The sequence below is a fragment of the Hoplias malabaricus genome, chromosome 3 (genome assembly GCF_029633855.1).
Source record: "Hoplias malabaricus isolate fHopMal1 chromosome 3, fHopMal1.hap1, whole genome shotgun sequence".
Taxonomy (NCBI): Eukaryota; Metazoa; Chordata; class Actinopteri; order Characiformes; family Erythrinidae; genus Hoplias; species Hoplias malabaricus.
In genome coordinates, this window is record NC_089802.1 from 46,193,468 (window position 1) to 46,213,419 (window position 19,952).

Sequence of the window (19,952 nt, forward strand, 5' to 3'; positions counted from 1 at the left end):
ATCTATTCAAATCTCATTTTCTCAGGTGCCTAAATCTTTTGCAAGTACTGTATATAGACACATAATGCATGCATGTAAACATTTAGGGCAGGGATAGAAAAGTTCTTTTTAGGACTGAATATGGGAAATAGACCTTCCATTCAATAGTGTGTTATTTAAATGATTAACCGCCCTTAGATCACTTATGATTAAATAAGCTGATAATAGGAGTTATGATGAGGCTAGCATTTCTCAACTGAAAACAGCAGTTCTCCCTACATCTGGGAAAAGTGGTGCAGCATTTAAAGAGAATTATAAAAGTCACAGAACATTGTCATCATGGACATGTTGAGATATTTTTTACATTTTAAATACAATCTGCTGTTACTACGTTTTAGGCAAAAAGTGTACAGTTCTTCAGAGATTTTTAGACATTCAGAGCAGCTCTGGTTTCATAAATCCCACTGCCATTTGACACCAAATAATGTAAAGACATGATCTCCGTTAATACTATCAAGAACCCATGATTCAAATAATGAATGAAGGTTGTGGTGCCATTATAAGAAGAAATGTCAAGGAATATTAACATTCAGGCACTTCATGCATGCATTTATATAGTGATGTTTTGAATGCTGTGGATTATATTGTGAATAGGATTATAACATTATAATTCTGTAGAACCGTAGTAAAACATTTGCATAATTCTCCTGATAGATGTCTCTGTACAGAGACATGCCTAATTATTTTTGTTATGCAAAATTGTAAGGAATGCAGTTAAGAGTACCCAATGTTTATACTGATAACTAATATTTATATATTGTATATATGCAGCACGGTTGTGCAGCAGGTAGTGTCACAGTCACACAGCTCCAGGAACCTGGAGGTTGTGGGTTCAATTCCCGCTCCAGGTGACTGTCTGTGAGGAGTTTGTGTGTTCTCCCTGTGTGCGCATGGGTTTCCTCCGGGTGCTCTGGTTTCCTCCCACAGTCCAAAAACACATGTTGGTAGGTGGATTGACGACTCAAAAGTGTCTGTAGGTGTGTGTGTGTGTTGCCCTGTGAAGGACTGGCCCCCCTCCAGGGTGTATTCCTGCCTTGCGCCCAATGATTCCAGGTGGGCCCTGGACCCACCGCGACCCTGAACTGGATAAGCGCTTACAGATAATGAATGTATATATGCATGCATAATGCATATATTTAGATCAGGTATACACAGTTCTGGTTCTGGAAATCTACAGCCCTTAAAATTTCTCACCTGGTTCACCTGGTTCAAGTATATTCTCATCTTCTTGAAAGTTTTCATTGCTTCGGTCTGTTATATGATGCACTTAAAGCATGTGTATTATATTAGTCAGAAATAAGCTGTGTATGTTAGTATATGAACAGAATTAGGACTGATTATACTTTAAAACCTACAAATCTGAGTCTCTTTATTAGTGGTGTGCACCTCCGGTCCAGTAGGTCTGGGGTCCTCTATAGTTAATGTTTCTGCTCACATCTGTTAATTGCCAGGTTTAGAGGTTCTGTTTGAAGTATTACAAAACAGTACTGGACACTGACCCTCTAGGTCCAGAGTTGAACATCCCTGTCCGACATTATTGATTAATAGTTTTTCTAGGAAAATCTGAGCTGTTTTAAGTATTATGAAAAACTCCACCTGAAGTTTGATTTCCGGTTTTGACCATAATTATGAAGATTTTCCAATTCTACCTCTTGTAAATGTAATTTTTGTTCAGTGATGGTGATACCAGATGAAATATTTATTGGCACAAATATTTCTTTAGTTATACCTATCAACTTAAAATTATGTGCACATCAGTAGCACATCTGCTTAAACACTAATGATTTGCAGTCAAGGTGCACTCATTTTTCTCAACTCAATCCTCATTTCTAAACCAATTCACAATTTGAATTTTAATGTACAAACACACCTGATTTATTTCATAAGAGGCTTGAAGTGTAGTTGACAAGTTCCAATATAATAAGAAAAGACTGCTGTGCTTTTACTACACATTCATTCATTCATTATCTGTAAGCATCAGCTCAGGGTCGCGGTGGGTCCAGAGCCTACCTGGAATCATTGGGCGCAAGGCAGGAATACACCGTGGAGGGGGTGCCAGTCCTTCACAGGGCAACACAGACGCACACACACAATCACACCTACAGACACTTTTGCGTCGCCAATCCACCTACCAACGTGTGTTTTTGGACCGTGGGAGGAAACCGGAGAACCCGGAGGAAACTCACGCGGACACGGGGAGAACACACCAACTCCTCACAGACAGTCACCCGGAGCAGAATCGAACCTCCAGGTCCCTGGAGCTGTGTGACTGCGACACTACCTGCTGCGCCACCGTGCCGCCCTTTTACTACACATTGTATGAATATTTAGGTTTAGTACAAATTCAAATATTTATTAAAACGTGTGTAGCTTTTACACTCATTTATTGTTTTGTTTTATAATCAATGTTGTGTTGCTTTGCCATAATGGGTGTAGATATTTTTTTCATGTGACCTGTTATGTGTTAACATATGAGCTGTCATTTTAAATGGTTTATTTTCAAATGCATGCAATATTTTAAAGTACGTCAGCCAGTTTAATGTTTTCCGTTCATTTCTGGGCTTGACAGATTACTTTATGACCCTTATATTACAGTGAATTACAGTTTGTGTCTTGAAAGCCACATAGAATTCATGCGAATAAATATGTAAATAAACATAATTTTGAGGCTGGTTTACTCTCTAATATTAATTTTGGATTGAATACACTTTATAAAGGACATAATTATAGTTAGGCATATTTGAATGAAGTTCTATTTGATTTAATAACTGTTATCAAGAATACATTTGCATTTGATTAGCCTTTCCCTGGCCATTGAGAGCTGGTGTTGGAGAGTTGTTAGGCTTTCAAAGTGACTGTGATGTAACTGAGTGGATAAATCAGGAAAGTGGGTCTAGAGTAATGGGATCAGCACAAGGCTTTGCGAGTTATTTTAAGTGGTTTGTGCTTTTCATTGTCGGTAGATACTAGTACAAGCAGTCTTCGTGTGACCTGCTGAAGGCTTTGTATGTGGTTGGAGGTCTTTAATGATTGGCTGACAATAATTCTGTGAGAAAATATTTGCCAAATTGTTTAATTTGGTTTCTCCAAAAGTACTTGTTAGGACTGAATATAGGAAAAAGATCCTTCCACTCAAACGTATGTTAACTGCCCTTGAATGACATGTTATGATTAAGTGAATGTGTTTTTTGTATCAAATATGTTAAAAGTGTGCATGGCTAACATTTCTCAACCTAAAACTGCAGTTCTCCCTGCTTCTGGGCAAAATGGTGCAGTTTTTAAAGGGAGAAATATCACAGAATATAGTTATCATGGACACTGACATTGTTATAAATGTTACTGCATTTTAGGCAAAAATATTGTGGTCATGCAGAACAGATCTGGTTTCATAATTCCCACTGCCATGTGACACATACCCGCACAAAAAACCCAAAAAAACCAAAGACCCATGATTCCATTAATGGATGAAACTTGTGTTGCCATTATACAAAGAACTTTCAAGGAACATTATTGCTTTAGGACTTTCAGGACACTACATGTATGCATGTATCATATCATAGATGTAGTAAATTTTTTATATTGTGAATTATATTTTAAATATATCTTTTTATATTTTTGTAATGTTAAAATTCTACAGCACTGTGATAATACATTTTTGTACTTCTCTTAATATTATATGTTTATACTGCCACATGATTAATCAGCGCTGTTATTTAACACTGAAAGGACGGATGTTCGCAAGTTGTTATGGCTGGATCTTCCTGTCACACCACAACTAAGCTACTACAGCTGAGGTGATGCCAGATTGTACTGGATTGATGCAGTCTGCTATGCAGGACAGCTTTGTTGTGTTCTTCTCAGGTCATGTGTCAGCTCTATCAGGAGATCCTACATTGTTGGAAAGAATCCAGGTCAGATCCCTGTACTAGGTGGAGTTAGCAGGTTCTCATTGTCCAGAGCTGATCACAGAGCAGATCTCTGTCAATGAATAATTAAGGCCATAAGTGGGGGAAAAAACAGTGAACAACACAGAAAGTACCCATCATTGAGTGACCTTGTTGACCTGCGGTAATCAGTTCAGGAATGGAGATTGTTAGTATTTATTTATTTGTTTTTAGGTATAGCACTGTTGTTCCAGCACATGGTATATTTTAGGGTCCTAAGTGTGCCTTTGGACATTTTAAAGTAATGTCATTTGGTTTTGAAGTTCATTGTGACATGTAACCCAGCTGTGAGGACACGTCTCACACTTCACACTGCGTGAGGATTAACAGGATTGAAGATTGTGTGTGTGTGTGTGTGTGTGGCTCCATGTGTGTAGGATTAGGATAAATCAGTGGGTCTGTGGGTTAGTGTGTCAGTGTATCAGTGAGTCACTAGGTTTCCCCGGAAGACAACCTTCTTTCCATTAACACAACAAAACACACTTCCTGCTCACGAGTCACACACTTGCGCATGTTCAGTTTTACACAAACATACAAAGACCAGATGTACTTTTCACCACAGCACTTAACATGTCTTACTGCAGTGACAATATGTATGCCCAATGCAGATTAATTTGAGTTCACAAAGGCTTCAAATTGCTTGGCACCTCTGTACTAGCTTCTAACTGATGAGCACAATGTTTAAAATGCATTGTGAAATAATAGAGCTATTAACAAGCTGGAGACCAACCAGAAAATTAAGGCCTGTTATAGGAGAGATAGGAGTGTTTTTTTCCCACCAAAATATTCAGCAGTGTTGTTATTTCACTCTGGCTATATTAGTAGAGTTTCCATAACAATAGCAAACACACACACATGTATTGTGTGGCCATTCCTCAAATACATGACGAATATGAGTGCATATGTTCCTGTGCACATGTTGATAGAATTCACATTTGATTAATACAGTTATTTTAGGGAATCTTTGATGGAAGTTTCAGTTGTTGTCATACTTTTCAACTAGTATCAGCTTGGGGTGGATAGCATGGAGATGGAGCTTGGAGTCCTTCTGCTGATGTGATAACATGCCTGGAATACCACCTCAGATGCAAACACGTGCACAGACATATTTGGGGGCAGGAGCCCAAGCCAAAAAAAGGGCAACCATCACCAAATTAATTAATTAAAAAAAACTGTAGGATATTTAACTTTTGTATTTATTATTATTAACATAATCAATACACATTTCATCAAAAAACTCAAATTATCAAATATCATACATAAATGAAAAAGGCAAAAACAAGGCCATATTGTGTGCATAAGTAATAATTCTGATTTTAAATGAAACAAAAAATGTAAAACAGTAAAACAGTCTTTAAATTTTCTGTTTGCTGCAGTTTGTCCCCCTCCCCCTTCATTAAACATGACAAATGTAAGTAAACAGCTGGACAAGGCTTTGAAATTATGTATTTCATGACTCATGAGTTCATGAGTACAAAACCTGTAGGCTATGCGTTAAGCCCAAATGACTGAATGAGTGCTAACCGGAGGAGGAGGGAGGGGCAAAGTGGGAGCTTGTGCGTGCCATGGATCAGATCGTGGCAGAATTCTCACAAGAACTCAAATAAATGCCCATTAGATATCAATTGATGACTGGTAATTTTTATTTTTAAATATTGATGAATGAAGAAAAAAAGTGGGCTCCAGCAGAAAGGGCACTTTTCTCATCCAAGGCAAAAGGACAGGTGCTTGAGGGGTCTATCTCTGCACATGCCTGCTCAGAGGTCTCCACTAATGACTTAGACCTAAACAGGTACCACTTGGACAGCAACTGCCTTACACAAAACAAGAGAAATGTCTTCTCATTGGGAATGTCTAATATTGCATGTTTGTTACAGGATGTGTCTGCTTCTGAAGACTTCCCAAGCCCAGGATCTGATCAAGGGTGTGAGTGACAGAGATATCGAAATGTGGGTTGCAGATAGAGGTTAGTAAAGTTAAGCTGCATGTTGTAGTGATCTTTCGGATCAGAAACCTTGGAGATTCTGTGAATACACTACTGAATACACCAGAAAATTTAGAATGCATTTCCAGTACAAATGCAGCTGCCATAAATACTGAGTCTCATAGACAGCAAATTCAGAACAGCAGACATTCTGTGCTTTTCCATTCTCAGATTTCTATAATTGTGTTTTATGACAAGATACTGATTGTACTATAAAAGTTATTATCCTCGCTTGAACTATGTATTGGTCCACATCTGTATAAATACATGCTGAAGGCAGGGAGTATTGGTACTTGACATTGACCTCGTGGATGCTGTGGTACTTAGTGGTGGAATGGAGGCTGTTCATCTATTCAGAAAAGAAAATATGCTGTTCGGGTTAGTGAGGTGACAGTGAGAATGAGCCTATTCTGAGACCCTTCTTCACCCACTGGGATTAATGAACAGCAAATAAAACTTGTCATGTCTTATTTACAGAAATCCCATTCTTAAAAGAGAAGTATACTATTTTCCCAACAGATAGTTGCTCGAATGTGAAAAAGTTTATCTGTAGACAGTATATGTAAATTACTGACAACAGATGCTTTGGAGTCAGAGATGAACGTGTAGTCCACCTGTCTATGGCCCGCCGGCTTCATTGACACTGTCTCTGCTCTTGCTTGACTGGGAGGTTTTTTGTAGGCACATAGCCTCAGGGGGTGTGTTTGGAAGTGGTACTGATTCTTTCTTTGCAGTCCTGAACTTTCTTTTTCAGGAGGTTATCTAATCAGGTGCCTTAAGTCATCAACAGGGAATTGTAAGTTTAACTCAAGTTCCTCCTTAAACATTGGGCAAATGTTCTGAGGAACAGCAGGTGATTCTGAGCTAATCTCCTTTGTGTGTGCTGGAGAGGAAATTGTTCTTCTTTGTTGATTTCATTGCTAAGTTTGCTTATGCTGTGCTTGATTCAAAGGCAAGGCGTTCTGTGACAAATTGGTAGAGAACCGAAAAATATTCTGGAAAAGAGGAGTAGAATGGGTTGCATAGAACAGTCTAGACTTGGTTTTAGGTATTAATAAGCAGCAGTGTATTGGTGAGATGCTGTCAGGGGTGCAGCTGTGACAAGAGCTTGCCAAATATAGATAATACAGGAAAATCAGTGCATACCGTGTATTATGTATATTTTTAGAGTGTGTCAATCTGGATGTGGAGTCAGTGGAGTCACTTATAATTTACATCACTCCTACAAATTATGAAGTCGTTTATAATTTGCATCATGCCTGCTGTCACAGAGTTGCAAATGTTAAGTTATTGTTAACTGTTAACAGTGTACTGCCAGAGTCCAACTCATATCTCTGATCCTCACATGCAGCGTTGAGTAACTGCTCACGTAGCACTCTTATTTCCAACTGTGCTTCAGGATCAAGAGTCAGTGATTGTTTTGTTTTGTGAGGAGGCTTGTCTGTTTGTAATTCGCTTTTGCCAAACTTTAGTTTTCTACATATTAAAATTGTCGCTGAGAAGTGAAAATATTGACTCAAATATAAAGTGGGACTTGTTTGTTTTTGTGGAACATGTTGCTCTGGCCTATGAAAAAGCATTGTGAGGTATGAAATAAATAGATTTATGATCCACTTCCCACTGCTGCTAACTGTTTTGTGATAGTTGGGAATGTGCTAATGGGGTAAAGTGGGAAAATAATGTTGCCAGACTGACCAAGCCAGACTAGTACAAAATGGTACTGAATGTATTACGTGTCAGTCCATTGTTTTTATGGAGCACAGGGGATTTAGACACTGCAAAAAAATAATGAATGTTTACTTGACAAATATAGACGATCCATAAAAAACCAATTCATGTGTTTGCCCAGGCAAACACGCTCTTTGCCTTTCAGACGCTATTGATTTTGAGTTCTCAAAATCAAACAATGTTTATATAGAGATACACTATATTGCCAAAGATACCCATACAAATCTTTGAATTCAGGTATTCCCATCACATCCATGGCCATAAAACCAAGCACCTATGAATGCAGACTGGTTCTACAAACTTGAAAAGAAGGGTTGCTCTCAGGAGCTCAGTGAATTCCAGTGTAGTACTGTGATAGGATGCCACCTGTGCAATCAGTGGTGTTATAACAAAGTGGGTGTAATTGGTAATGACATCAACTTAGCCACAGAATTGTAGGCCACTTAAAATGACAGAGTGGGGGTAGCAGATGCACAGAGGTCACAAATGTTATGCAGAGTCAATCGCTAAAGACTTCCAAACTTCATGTGACCTTCAGATTAGCTCAAGAACAGTGTATAGAGAGCTTCATGGAATGGGTTCCCATGGACGAACAGCTGCATCCAAGTCTGACATTATCAATCGCAATGTATAGTTGGATGCAGTGGTGTAAAGCAAGCAGCCACTGGACTCTAGAGCAGTAGAGAAGTGTTCTCTGGAGTGAAGAATTACTCTTCTCGGTACTTGGAAAATGGTACGTGTTCGACTGTATTGTGCCAAGTGTAAAGTTTGGGGATGGGGGATTATGGTGTGGGTTGTCTTTTAGGAGTTGGGCTCCACCCCTTAATTCCAGTGAAAGGAAGTCTTAATGTTTCAGCATGGGAAGAGATTTTGGACAATTACATGCTCCCAAGTTTGGGGGGCAACATGACTGTGCACCAGTGCACAAAGCAAGGATCATAAAGACATGGATGAGCGAGTTTTGTGTGAAAGAACTTGAGTCCTGTCCTGACACCTTTCGGATGAATTAGAGCAGAGTGTGAGCCAAGCCTTCTCGTCCAACATCAGTGTATGACCTGGAAAATGGTTGCGAATTCCCATAAACACATTCCTAAACCTTGTGGAAAGCCTTCCTGGAAGACTTGAAGCTGTTATAGCTGCAAAGGTGGGCCAGCATCATATTACACCCTATGGATTAACAATAGGATGTCACTCAAGTTGCCCCCTCCAGGGTGTGTTCCTGCCTTGCGCCCAGTGATTTCAGGTAGGACCCACTGCAACTGTATAAGTGGTTACAGAAAATGAATGAATGAATGAATGTCACTCAAGTTTGTGTGTGCAAAGGCAAATGAGCAAATACTTTTGGCAACATAGTGTACTTACAAGGCAATCAAATTTTTTGTGAAGATATGGTATGATATTTGATGTGGTATGGACTGGCATTAGAAATATAGTGCCATTTACAGTAAGCTAATAATGTGTAATGATGTGTTCAAGTTGAGAAGAATCTACATGAACCATATGCCATAATACATAAAATATTGATTTTATTTTTTATATAATAATAAAATAAAAAATTCAACAAAATCACAATGCAAGAATAAAAGATTAGTAAAGTCTTATACTGTAAGAAAATAGTACTTTGTTACAAAATTAAACAAATTACATTAAAAAAGGATTACCTTTTTGGAGAACTTGAACTTATATTAATCTTTGGTCATAACTTACTGTATACTTAACTTACATAGAGGAAGCAAAGGAAAAATAAAGATAATGCACAAACATACAATGAAGTCAGACTCAGTTTAAAAAAGCAGAATGAAAATTATTAAAGTATAACAGTTAAAACAAAGTGCAGCCACATACATGAGTTTGTTCCTAGAAGTTCCTAGGAGTCTTACATGCATGAAGCTCAAGCATGCAATATTATGCAATTTTTTCTTTTTGCTGTGAGCCTGACCCTCAAATCAATAGAGCTGTAAACATGCAAAATGAAGCAAGCTATGAGACCCTAACCCTGAGATCAGTGTAATCATACCCCCCTCAAATATATTTCAAAAGAGGAAGTATGTTAACTAACAGAGTCAAAAGACAAAAATTGATGGAATACCTCAGCTAAGTGTATTCTGCTTTGGTCGGAAAAAAGCGTCACTGGTGGATTTTTGCAGAAAATTCCAAATGTATTGCATTTGCTAAAAAAACACCTCTACATAAAAGTAACAAGTTTGAAGAAAACGTTTTAACTTAACATGCACCGGAATAAAACAACACATACAAAATACAACCTTCTGCTGTAATCAAAACAGTACACAAAAGCATTGAGAACTGTAGTAAAACATTAGTCAAACATTTTAACATTTTGCTCGATTATGCAGACTCAGGCATAATCTAATGTCCCCAGAACTTCAAACAGGCAGCAGACACCCGCGTGTCACATAGGCCCATTTACCATCATGCCTTTTTAGACTTTTGCTTGTGCGTGTGGCAATAGCTAAATGTTTACCCATCTCATTGAGTAACCAGGCAGAGGTCAGGCCAATGGCCACAGCCTAAAATTAATCAAACAGTACAGTGAAAAAGCCCAGAGTGTCATTGTGGCTTTGATTCAACTGCTTTTTGTCCATAAAAATATTTTATACAAGGTATTTTACAAGCCTTCCTGTAGACTGGTTAAAGAACCAAATGCTTACGTGAAAGGGGTTTATTTCTAGACTCAAACACCACGCTGCACTTATAAATAGTATTGCTTTATACTGTTATTGCATACAAAATATATATTTGTGTTCTCAACATCATCTTCAAGATAAAAGTGCCTTCTGACACAAACTTGTCTCTGATTTTTGTTTCTGTTTTACGTGCAGCCGCAGGACTCTACGATCATGTCTGGGACATCAGTCTTTACAATGCTGTGTTGTGAGTTGAAATAGACCATGGAGAGCGGACGTCTCTGGATGGGTACGCAGCAGGAGGAGACGGCCGTGTGGATGCCGTTCGCCTTTAACTGGCTGAAGACGGTGGCGTGGAAGGACGAGGCAATACCTGGCGAACCGGCCAGGTGCTGCGGACACTGGCCCATGCAGTAGTTCATGTGGTAGCCCTCAGGCGCTATGATCCAGTCCTGCCACTGAATGTCCCGGAACTTGATGTAGAAGTCTTTCTTACAGCAGACGCTCACGTCATCACCACAGCGAAGAGATCGCTTGCTCAGTGCGTGCTTGGACTCATCATCACGTAAACGCACCTGTGCCACCAGGAAGGGCTGCTGAGAGCTGTCGGCACCACCCCGACCGCACAGGTTCTGGCCTCCGTCTTCGCAGTGCACCTCCATCCGGAGGTGCCGCTGCCCACCATCCAGGAAGGCCTGTAGGGTGCTGGTGACGGGGAAGGTGTGCCAGCTGCCCCGCGTTACCTCCACACTGCGTTGCAGGAGCAGGGTACGATTGCTTTTCTCACCTGTTCCTGAGAGGTACACCTGAGCAGAGACACGGGCGGCAGGACGTGGACTATCAGCAGGACGAACGTACAGCCACAGAGAGGACTGCAGCACCTGCACACTCTGACCACGCTCCTGCAGGAACTGGAAGGACAGGCTCGGGTCGATGCGACTGGAGTCCATGTCATCTGATGAAACAACAAGAAAGAGCTTTTTAGCAATGCAACCTGGGAGAGCGGGATGCTTGGGTGGAGGCGGGTACAAGGGTAAGATAACACATAGCACTTGGAGGAAACCCATGCAGACACACTGAGCTCCTCACAGACTGTCATCTGGAGCAGGGCAAAATTAATATTCCTCTTATTTAAAATTCTATATAACACTAGTCACAATAAGGAGCTCTATGTTACGTTATTTTTTACTGCAGATCCATGATAGATACGTGTAATTCCTGATGATTACATCTAAATACCCCGTAAAAGGTCAGATGTGTATATACTTAGTGTATACTGAAGTGTATACTCATATCAAACCAATTCTTGCTCAAAGTAAGCGACCTTAAAGACAAGACTGTGTCAATGTATTGACTGTTTTAATGCAGTAATTATGTATTATGTTTTAAAATCAATTGTGTTTTTTTTCAGTAAGTTTTCCAAATAGCATAAAAATAAGCAGGCTATAAGCAACTGTTTATCTTTACACTGTTTTAAAGCCGTTTGGATTCTGAGCCCATGTTAAGTGTATGGCCTTATGTCAGCAAACCATCATTTGTAGCTATGGGGCTGACATTTCTGTGTTTTGGAAAAAGCTTTTCAATTTTATTCTCAGTAAAAAACACAGAATACATGTAAAAATGTGTAGAGAGTATAGTGCAGGGTTCTTTGCTCCAGTTTTGAGATCCGCACAGTTTAAAATACCAACTCAGCACATCTCATCCAACTCAAAAGCAGGTTTTTAGTCAGTTGATGTCTTGGGTCAGGTGTTGGGCAGAACATATAGCCGCACAGAAAGGTTTGTACATGTCTGGAGTGTTTTGAAGTGAAAATAAATGAATATATCTTCATGGGAACTAACTTGAATATAAGTAAGGCATTTGTTGTTCAAAATTTAGTACAGATTTTAACATACAACGTAACATATAATGTGCCACATATTTTGCACCAGCTTCTTTTATATAAAGTTTGATCAAATATAGAATTGTAAACAGTGGAACAGTGCTGAAGTGAGTGTGAAGTGTTCTGATGCTGCAGCTGATGTGAAATACCGTTTTTGTTCATTTCCACTAAACTGAACTGTCTTTTCCAGCGTGCTTTCCAGACCGAGCTGAAGCAGTGAGGTGTATCTCCTCTGATGAGGTGAGTGTGAGAGTAGGGGTCTTACCCATGTCTGCGAAGCTGACTATCTCATACGACTGGTCGTTGAGGCGCGAGCTCGCCCCTCCGTTGTCCAGCTCAATGGTGCCATCGGGGCGCACGCGGCCTGCGTGGAGTTTGCGCAGCGCGGTGGCGAGCGCGGCGCGCGGGATCGTGTGCGTGATGTTGGGTCTCTCGCGCAGGTGCAGCTTGCTCAGGATCTGCTTCTTAGCTGCTTCGATGAGGAAGTTCTCCCCGGAGGAGTCGCCATCCATCGCCGGAGAGGGCAGGGAGCAGGAGGCGCAAGCGGCAGCCGTCACTTCGAGCCCCGGGAGCAGCAGCACTGAGAGCAGCGGCAACAGCGCGGAGAGCGACGTGGAGAGCATGCTTGTGGTCCGCGTCGAGTTGGAGGAGTTCGGGCAGGATGAGCGTGAAGGCTGCTACTGGTGCCAGGAGCTCGAGGGAGAAGTGGGGTAATCCACCGAAAGTTGTGACACGCTTGAGACACGCGCCAATGAACGCAGCCGGAGTCACGGACGCGCACACACGCAGCTATATACACATACACACGCGCACACACATACGCACGAACACACACAAACACACAGGTGAGGGAGGGAGAGGGTGCACGCGAGAGATACGTGAAATGACTAAAGTTGATAATGTACTCTCGGTGCTCAAACTGACCAGAATAAAAAAGCGCTAAGACAGCTCAGACACGAGGCAATAACCGCGGCAGTGATGTGGAGTAGTGCCCCCTGCGCCACTCGGGGTCCGAACGGTGCCTGAATCTGTGTTGTAAACTCTGGCTCTGGCACACTTCTTTTTCTTACCCATTTTTAGGGCAAGCCACGCCCATCTGGCGAGTAGGATCCAGACTCAAACTACAGGATTGGCTTTTACATCATCTCCCAAATCGTCACTGTCCAAAGTAAATCATGTATCTCCAAAATAGTACATTTATAAGAGAAGGAAGGCCCTTCTTCCTTTTCAGTGGAAGTTTTTATCCAAGGCTATTTTGGAACATTTTTATCAACATGAAAATTTCACACAATGTGAAGGACAGCTGCTTGGTTTAAATGATGTAGTAAACTAAAATTCTACAAAAACGGGGATGAATGTTTTCCTTGGACAGCAATGAAATATTGGTTAGTAGTTTCTTCAGCAAGGGAGTAACTGCTAGTCCAAAAAGGTCCCAGTGCTAGAGTCCTGATATATCCCAGTCCTGGAGAACACACATATATATATTTGTCCTATCTAGCCTGGCATAACAAGCTTCCTGTGCTGGGTCCGGTGCTTATAGTAGGGAAGACACAAAAGTGTCAAGCCTGGAATTCAAAACCTGAACCACTAGCTAATCTTAGCTAATTGTAGTCCAGGCGCAAGTGAGTATTAGCACAGAAGTATAAACTACAAGCCAATCTAGAAAGAGCTAGTGGTAGCACAAGTGTACAAGAATCTCCTCACACAAGACTATAAAAAAAACAAAAACTAGCCAAACATAACACAACAGAATAAACTATTAGCCAATACTAAAGCAAAAGTAAGAATTATTAGTCAATTTTAGCTCATATGCTAATCCAAGCACATTAATTTTATCTATCCTAGGCCCATCCTAGCAAAACACTGAATGGCTTACCAATCAGGGTTCCCACTAGCGAAATGTAGCACAATAACATCTACAAACCTGTCCAGAGTGTATGAACCGTTAGCTGGTTTTAGCAGAGGAATGTGACATAATACTCAATTATTGTCTGCAATCATGACTTACTAGCCTTTTATTAGGGTACAAAATGCTCGTCAGTTGTAGCATCAAAAATAACTTTTAATAGCAGATCCTGTGTGTTAACCAGTTGTAACACAAAAGTATGAACTACTGCCCAATCACAACCCTTTAGTTGTACTATGAACTATACATGTCTTTGGAATACTAGCTAGTCATAGCACAGGGGTTCAAACAACTAATATTAGTATAGGAAGCAGGACTTGTCAGTATATAGGTTGGTAAAATAAATAAATAAAATAAGATCCAGCAGTGAGAGAGCTAAGTCCAGCTCCTGACCTTTCTCCCAGTGACCTCCATCCTGCCACAGATCCAAACCAAACAGTGGAGCTTCAGGAAAGCATAAGGCAACACGTGTATTGTAAACATGATGCAATCTAGGCTCCTGACATCCATGGGAAAAGGAGCTATAGTCTGCTGGTTGGGGAATGCAGGTCATCATCGTCCTCACTGTTGACCTGTTTATCGTTTGTTCTGGAGTTTTTTCACATTGCCATTACTGAAAACACAGTCACCTGTGCCCTGTTCATGCAGACACAGGCAGGTTAAAAAGTATTTGACTATTCACATCAATAAATATATCAATCATTTTTTAAAAGAAAAAAAAAACCACAACAAATATATAACATCAATTGACTCTGAACATTTTACTTTCAGACCAAAACCTAGTTCCATTTTTACATTATGTTCATACAGTTACCAGTTATTACATGTGTGTTATATATTAAGCTAATAGGCCTAAAGATACCAGTAGCTGATTTGTGAGCTGATGAACACTTTCACAGCTTAGAGACGGCCTAATTGTCCTCACAGCTTGAAGTCGCCGTCTAGCAGCCATATGTTGGAAGTGCAATAAATCTGGGACACAGAAGGCCCGAGTTTGGAGGCTAGATTTATGAAAAAGATCTAGAATTTCTGCTTTTTTAACAAATTCTATCTGTATTAATATTTCCATCCGATACCCATGAGGCACTGGTCCTCATCCTTGAACCCTGGGGATCCAATGATGTGCAGTTTCGAGAATCCTGTTACCCCAACACTAGTCTTTATTGGACCAGGTGTGTTTGGGCAGGGAATGCTTGAACCTGAGAAGGACAAAACATATTCAGGGCAGGATATTCTGTGCTTTAACACACGGTACAACAATTAAAAAATTTGAAAAACTGGATAATTAAGTAGACCTTAGGTGTCCAATAAATTTGATACAAAGAATTGAAATGTAGTTTTAAAAAAGTATGTTAAAAAGATAGTCTGACAGATCGTTCCCTGTTTGAGAGCTATTTGTGGTGATTTCTGTATCTTCAGGATCACTCTGGCTGTTTATAATTCATCACAGTTTGAGTGATAGCAGGCCTTCAGTCACAGAGCTAGGAGCCTGTAAACAGCCCTGAACCACTCAGTCGCCCTCTACAGGCCTGTTATCAGTAAATTGCACAAAAGGACCAGGGGATCACACAAATATTAGACAACGTGCTTCAATTTCACAAACTCCGCACCCTGTTGCATCAGAACATGCTTTCAGCAAAAGTCACAAATTAGATTTAGTGCTTGTAGTCTGTAATATATATGTCTTAGTTTTTTGACATATGTAGAATATTGGCAACAAAGAAATGCACTCTCAGCTTCATTTTTTTGTTGCTTTTTAAACTGTATGTCAGATCCCACACAGACTTTTATTTTGAATGAGTAGCTGTGAATATTCTAAATATGTCAAAAAACTAAGACACTTAACTTTTTGTTGATTATTTTAGTACATCATTTTAACACAGCAGTCTTAATATTTTGTGAATATTTCATGATTAATGAACCAATAAAAATGCTTGAAAATTACTTGAAATATATTTTTCCATTCATTCCACTGAAAATGAAGGCTTTTTTCTTCTCCTGTGCACTTTTTTGGCTTATTTATAAAGTTATTTTACACACACCTGTAATAGGGAGATTAGAGCCTCTGTCATTGTTGGGCTCAGCACTGCAGAAACTGCACTATGTAACTTTTGGTAGAGGTTAGGAAGCCCCTCCCCCAACGTCTGTATTAAGCTGTATATGAATTACAATGCGGGGAGCCTCTGAAGCAAAAACCCAAATCTTAGCTAGTGTTCCTTTAAGGTATTGTAACACATCTTACCGCCTGCCCACCCCACCCCCCTAAAACACTAATCTGGTTAAAAAATAATGCAGAATAATAATTAAAACAATATAAAAAATCTCACAAAATCTCAACAAAACATGGCTCATTCATTTTTATAAATTAGCCCCTCATTACATCACTAGAGATTTCACCTAAGTCTGGGGTCTTCTCTTTTTGGACACATGGCATTATTTAGAAATTCCCACATATATTTAATGCATGCTGACAACAACTTTTGATTTCACTGTATATCAACACTGTTGTGTCATGCTTCCACGCGATGTCTGGAGAACCTGAACCTTGGACTGTGGAACAATAGAACCCATTCAGTTTTTACAGGTGGCCTCATACGCTGTTGACTGTAGAACAAAGTTCACATGAACCCTCCAACTAAGAGTATCATTAGCCCTCACATGTACAGACACAAGTTAATCAGCTTGATGATGTAGGCATCCTGATGTCACTTTTATAGCTGGTAAGTCATGATTCACACACACTTGAAATAGGGTATACTTTAGATGTGATAATGTACAGTAGGTTTACATTACATTCTTAAAAATAAAGGGTTCTTTGAGTGATGCTAGACAAGAACCCCTTTTGTTTCCATAAAGAACCATTTGGTTAAAAGCCTTTAAATTAATAAAGAAACTTTACATTAAATTGAGTTTTTTTTTAAAAACTTTAAAAGGTTCTTCACACTCACACGTCTTTCACAAAAATTGTTATTTTTGGAACAAAAATCAGGGTGAAATGGGGAGAATGTTTGTAGTTCTACAATTACAGAGTGTGTTCCACCTGTTTCTCTACAAAGTGCTGCTGTGTGGTCAGTGGAGCTGATAAAATTGACAGGGAGTCTAGACAGAAGGTAGTTGTTCCAAATACAGTGATCATTCAGTATAGTGATATTATATTCCACACTGTAAAAAAAAACTTTATCTTTCTTTATTTAAAAAAAATAATTTCTTTTTTACCTCATTATCATGTGATGTTCATGCTAGAAGACGTATCATGAGCAAAATTAAACAGGCAATACCCTGACCAAAAGCTTCTGCTTTGAACAGCAGTATTTCAAACAGGGTAAAACAAGTGGATTTTCATAGCCAGGGTTTCCTACATCAAAATCCTAAAGAATCAATCCCATCATTACGTGGAGAAACATGCAGGGATTATCTGCACTGAAAGAAGGTGAAGCTGTGTAGTCTCATCTAAACCACTTTTAAATGGGCCCTGGGGTCTTAATAAGACATCTGACACATCCTGTGTTCAAAATACTGCAAGGATCAAACAGCACAGCCCTATTCACAATGACCTGTTTTGGCTCGTTTAGAATGAACCTTTGTTTAATCCAAATGAGAGGCACCCAGCAGTGAGGTGTGAGGAGTAGAAACGCTGGCTTTTTAGCCACCTTGGCCTTGTACTCTTTCTTTTTTTTTTTTTTTTTGGACAATAGATACATAATATAACCAGAGATTAATAGATATTGCTCATATTGTTATTGAAATCAGCAACTTTAATGTGCAGCGTCACATAGAGGGGTATAAAGTCCACGTTTGAGTAGGTGTGGCAGAAGATCATTCAGTAATTTTGGGATTTGTTGGAGTTGTGGTTGTGATCCAAAACCAATCAATCACCACCTGTACATGACCTCACAAATGCTCTCTTGGCTTTATTCCATCAAACTGTCACAGAAATGTTCCACCACCTAATGTAAAGCCTTGCCAGAAGAGTAGAGGCTGTTACTGCTGGAGAGAAGGACAAACACTCAGTGAATAATGTTAGTTTCAGAAGACATTTTGGATGAATTATAGTCTTTTGGCCACAGAGTACATCAAGCTGAGAAAAGTGATTTCTACAGTTCCTCCATGTTCTGACTGGCTGGTTGAGTTGTACCTGCTCCAGTCTTGTGGTCTGATAGACTTTGGCCATCTTCATATACACACGCCACACTGATCTGTATATTTGCATATTAAAGAATGACTTTGTGATGACACTGAACTTTGCTACTCTGAACCTTATTATTGCATTGCTGTAGGTTTTTATAGTTATTACAAAATACAACAAGGCTAATTTAACATTTTAAGGCTAGTGTGATACTGCACTGCACATAAACTATGTAGAGTGTATATCTCTGACCACAACTCCAACACCTTTAATCATACTCTAGTGTAATGAAATCTTAATTTGTTTTTTCTTTAATCTCTGGATAAAATAGAATAAAACATACATTTAAAAATGACAAAAGTACAGGGAATAATTATTCTGTAAAACAAAATGGCTGGAGTCATCCTCAGTCAGATTTACTCTCTATAGTAGCATATGTTTCTGCAGCTGTTTCTTGTCAGATACATTTATGGATTTAATTCACATTCTTATGCAGGAGATAGTTTAGTGGGAAAAGACTAATGGTAGGAGTTTTGCCAAGGGAATTCCCTTCTGAATGGAGAATTACCATTCATTCATTCATTGTCTGTAACCACTTACCCAGTTCAGGTTGCCAGTGTGGGCGGAGCCTACTCTGAATCACTGGGCGCAATAGCGGGAACACACCCTGGAGGGGGCACCAGTACCTCGCAGGGCGACACACACTCTCACATTCACTCACACCTTTGGACTCTTTTGAGAAGCCAATCGACCTACCAAAATGTGTTTTTGGACCATGGGAGGAAACTGGAGCACACGGAGGAAATTCAGGCAGAACACACCAAAGACCTCACTGACCATGGAGCTGTGCCCATGATGCCCGATTGACAAATTAGTTGTTTTAATTTTCCATCACAATTACAGAGATGCCTACCAAATATGACAACACAAAGAAGCATAGAAAACGTGCCTTTTTTTAAATCAACACCATGTCTTACAATAGAATATAAGTGATAAGACATATGTAATAATATACAGACTCATAAAATAAAAAGACTGAAATGTAGGCTAAACATTTTAGTACATAGCAAGTTTTAGACTATTAAATATTACTTGACCTACGCTAACAGAGGATTTCAAAGCTACTAATTGATCAGTGGATGGGTGGATGATTTTGTCATTTCAAAATGTATGAATAACAAGACTAGGCAATCCTAGTTTAGCTGGACTGCCATTAGCCACATAGCCATTGTCACAGAGGTGTTTCTGGCATTTCAAAAACAGGAAAGCCCAAAATACATACCCTTGTCATTGGAAGGTCTGGAGAAGCTTAGGTGCTCCATATCAATGTCTTTGTTTACATGTGGTTTTTATTATGTGATTGTGTTGTACAGAAAATATAGAGGTCAAGACTAATAAATACAGAAATAAAAAAATGAGCACAAAGTTTTTGTTCATAAGATATAACACCAGCATCAGTGTTTTTCTTGTTAGTTTTATTTAAAGATAAATTCTAGATGATCTACCACCAATGAACACGGAAGACCAAGAACTTATTTATTCAATGTAACTGGCTAGACATGTGAAGTTTAAGGAGGATGTGCGCAGCAATATGGAGTTTTATAAACACAACGATGCCACAAAATATCTCCCCACCACTTCCCTTTACAGTATTTCAGGCAAAGACACACACTTGTGAAATAAGACAATATTTATTTT

General features: G+C 39.5%; 1 protein-coding gene across 1 annotated transcript; it reads right to left on the bottom strand.

The window, feature by feature from the left end:
* Positions 1-9,396: 9,396 nt before the first annotated feature.
* Positions 9,397-13,034, bottom strand: LOC136692640 (inhibin beta B chain). Its single transcript, XM_066666204.1, has 2 exons — positions 12,488-13,034; positions 9,397-11,295 (listed from the first exon to the last, which is right to left on the bottom strand). The coding sequence occupies exons 1-2, from the start codon at positions 12,843-12,845 to the stop codon at positions 10,526-10,528; spliced, it is 1,128 nt and encodes a 375-aa protein (XP_066522301.1). The 5' UTR covers positions 12,846-13,034; the 3' UTR covers positions 9,397-10,525.
* Between the last annotated feature and the right edge of the window lie 6,918 nt (positions 13,035-19,952).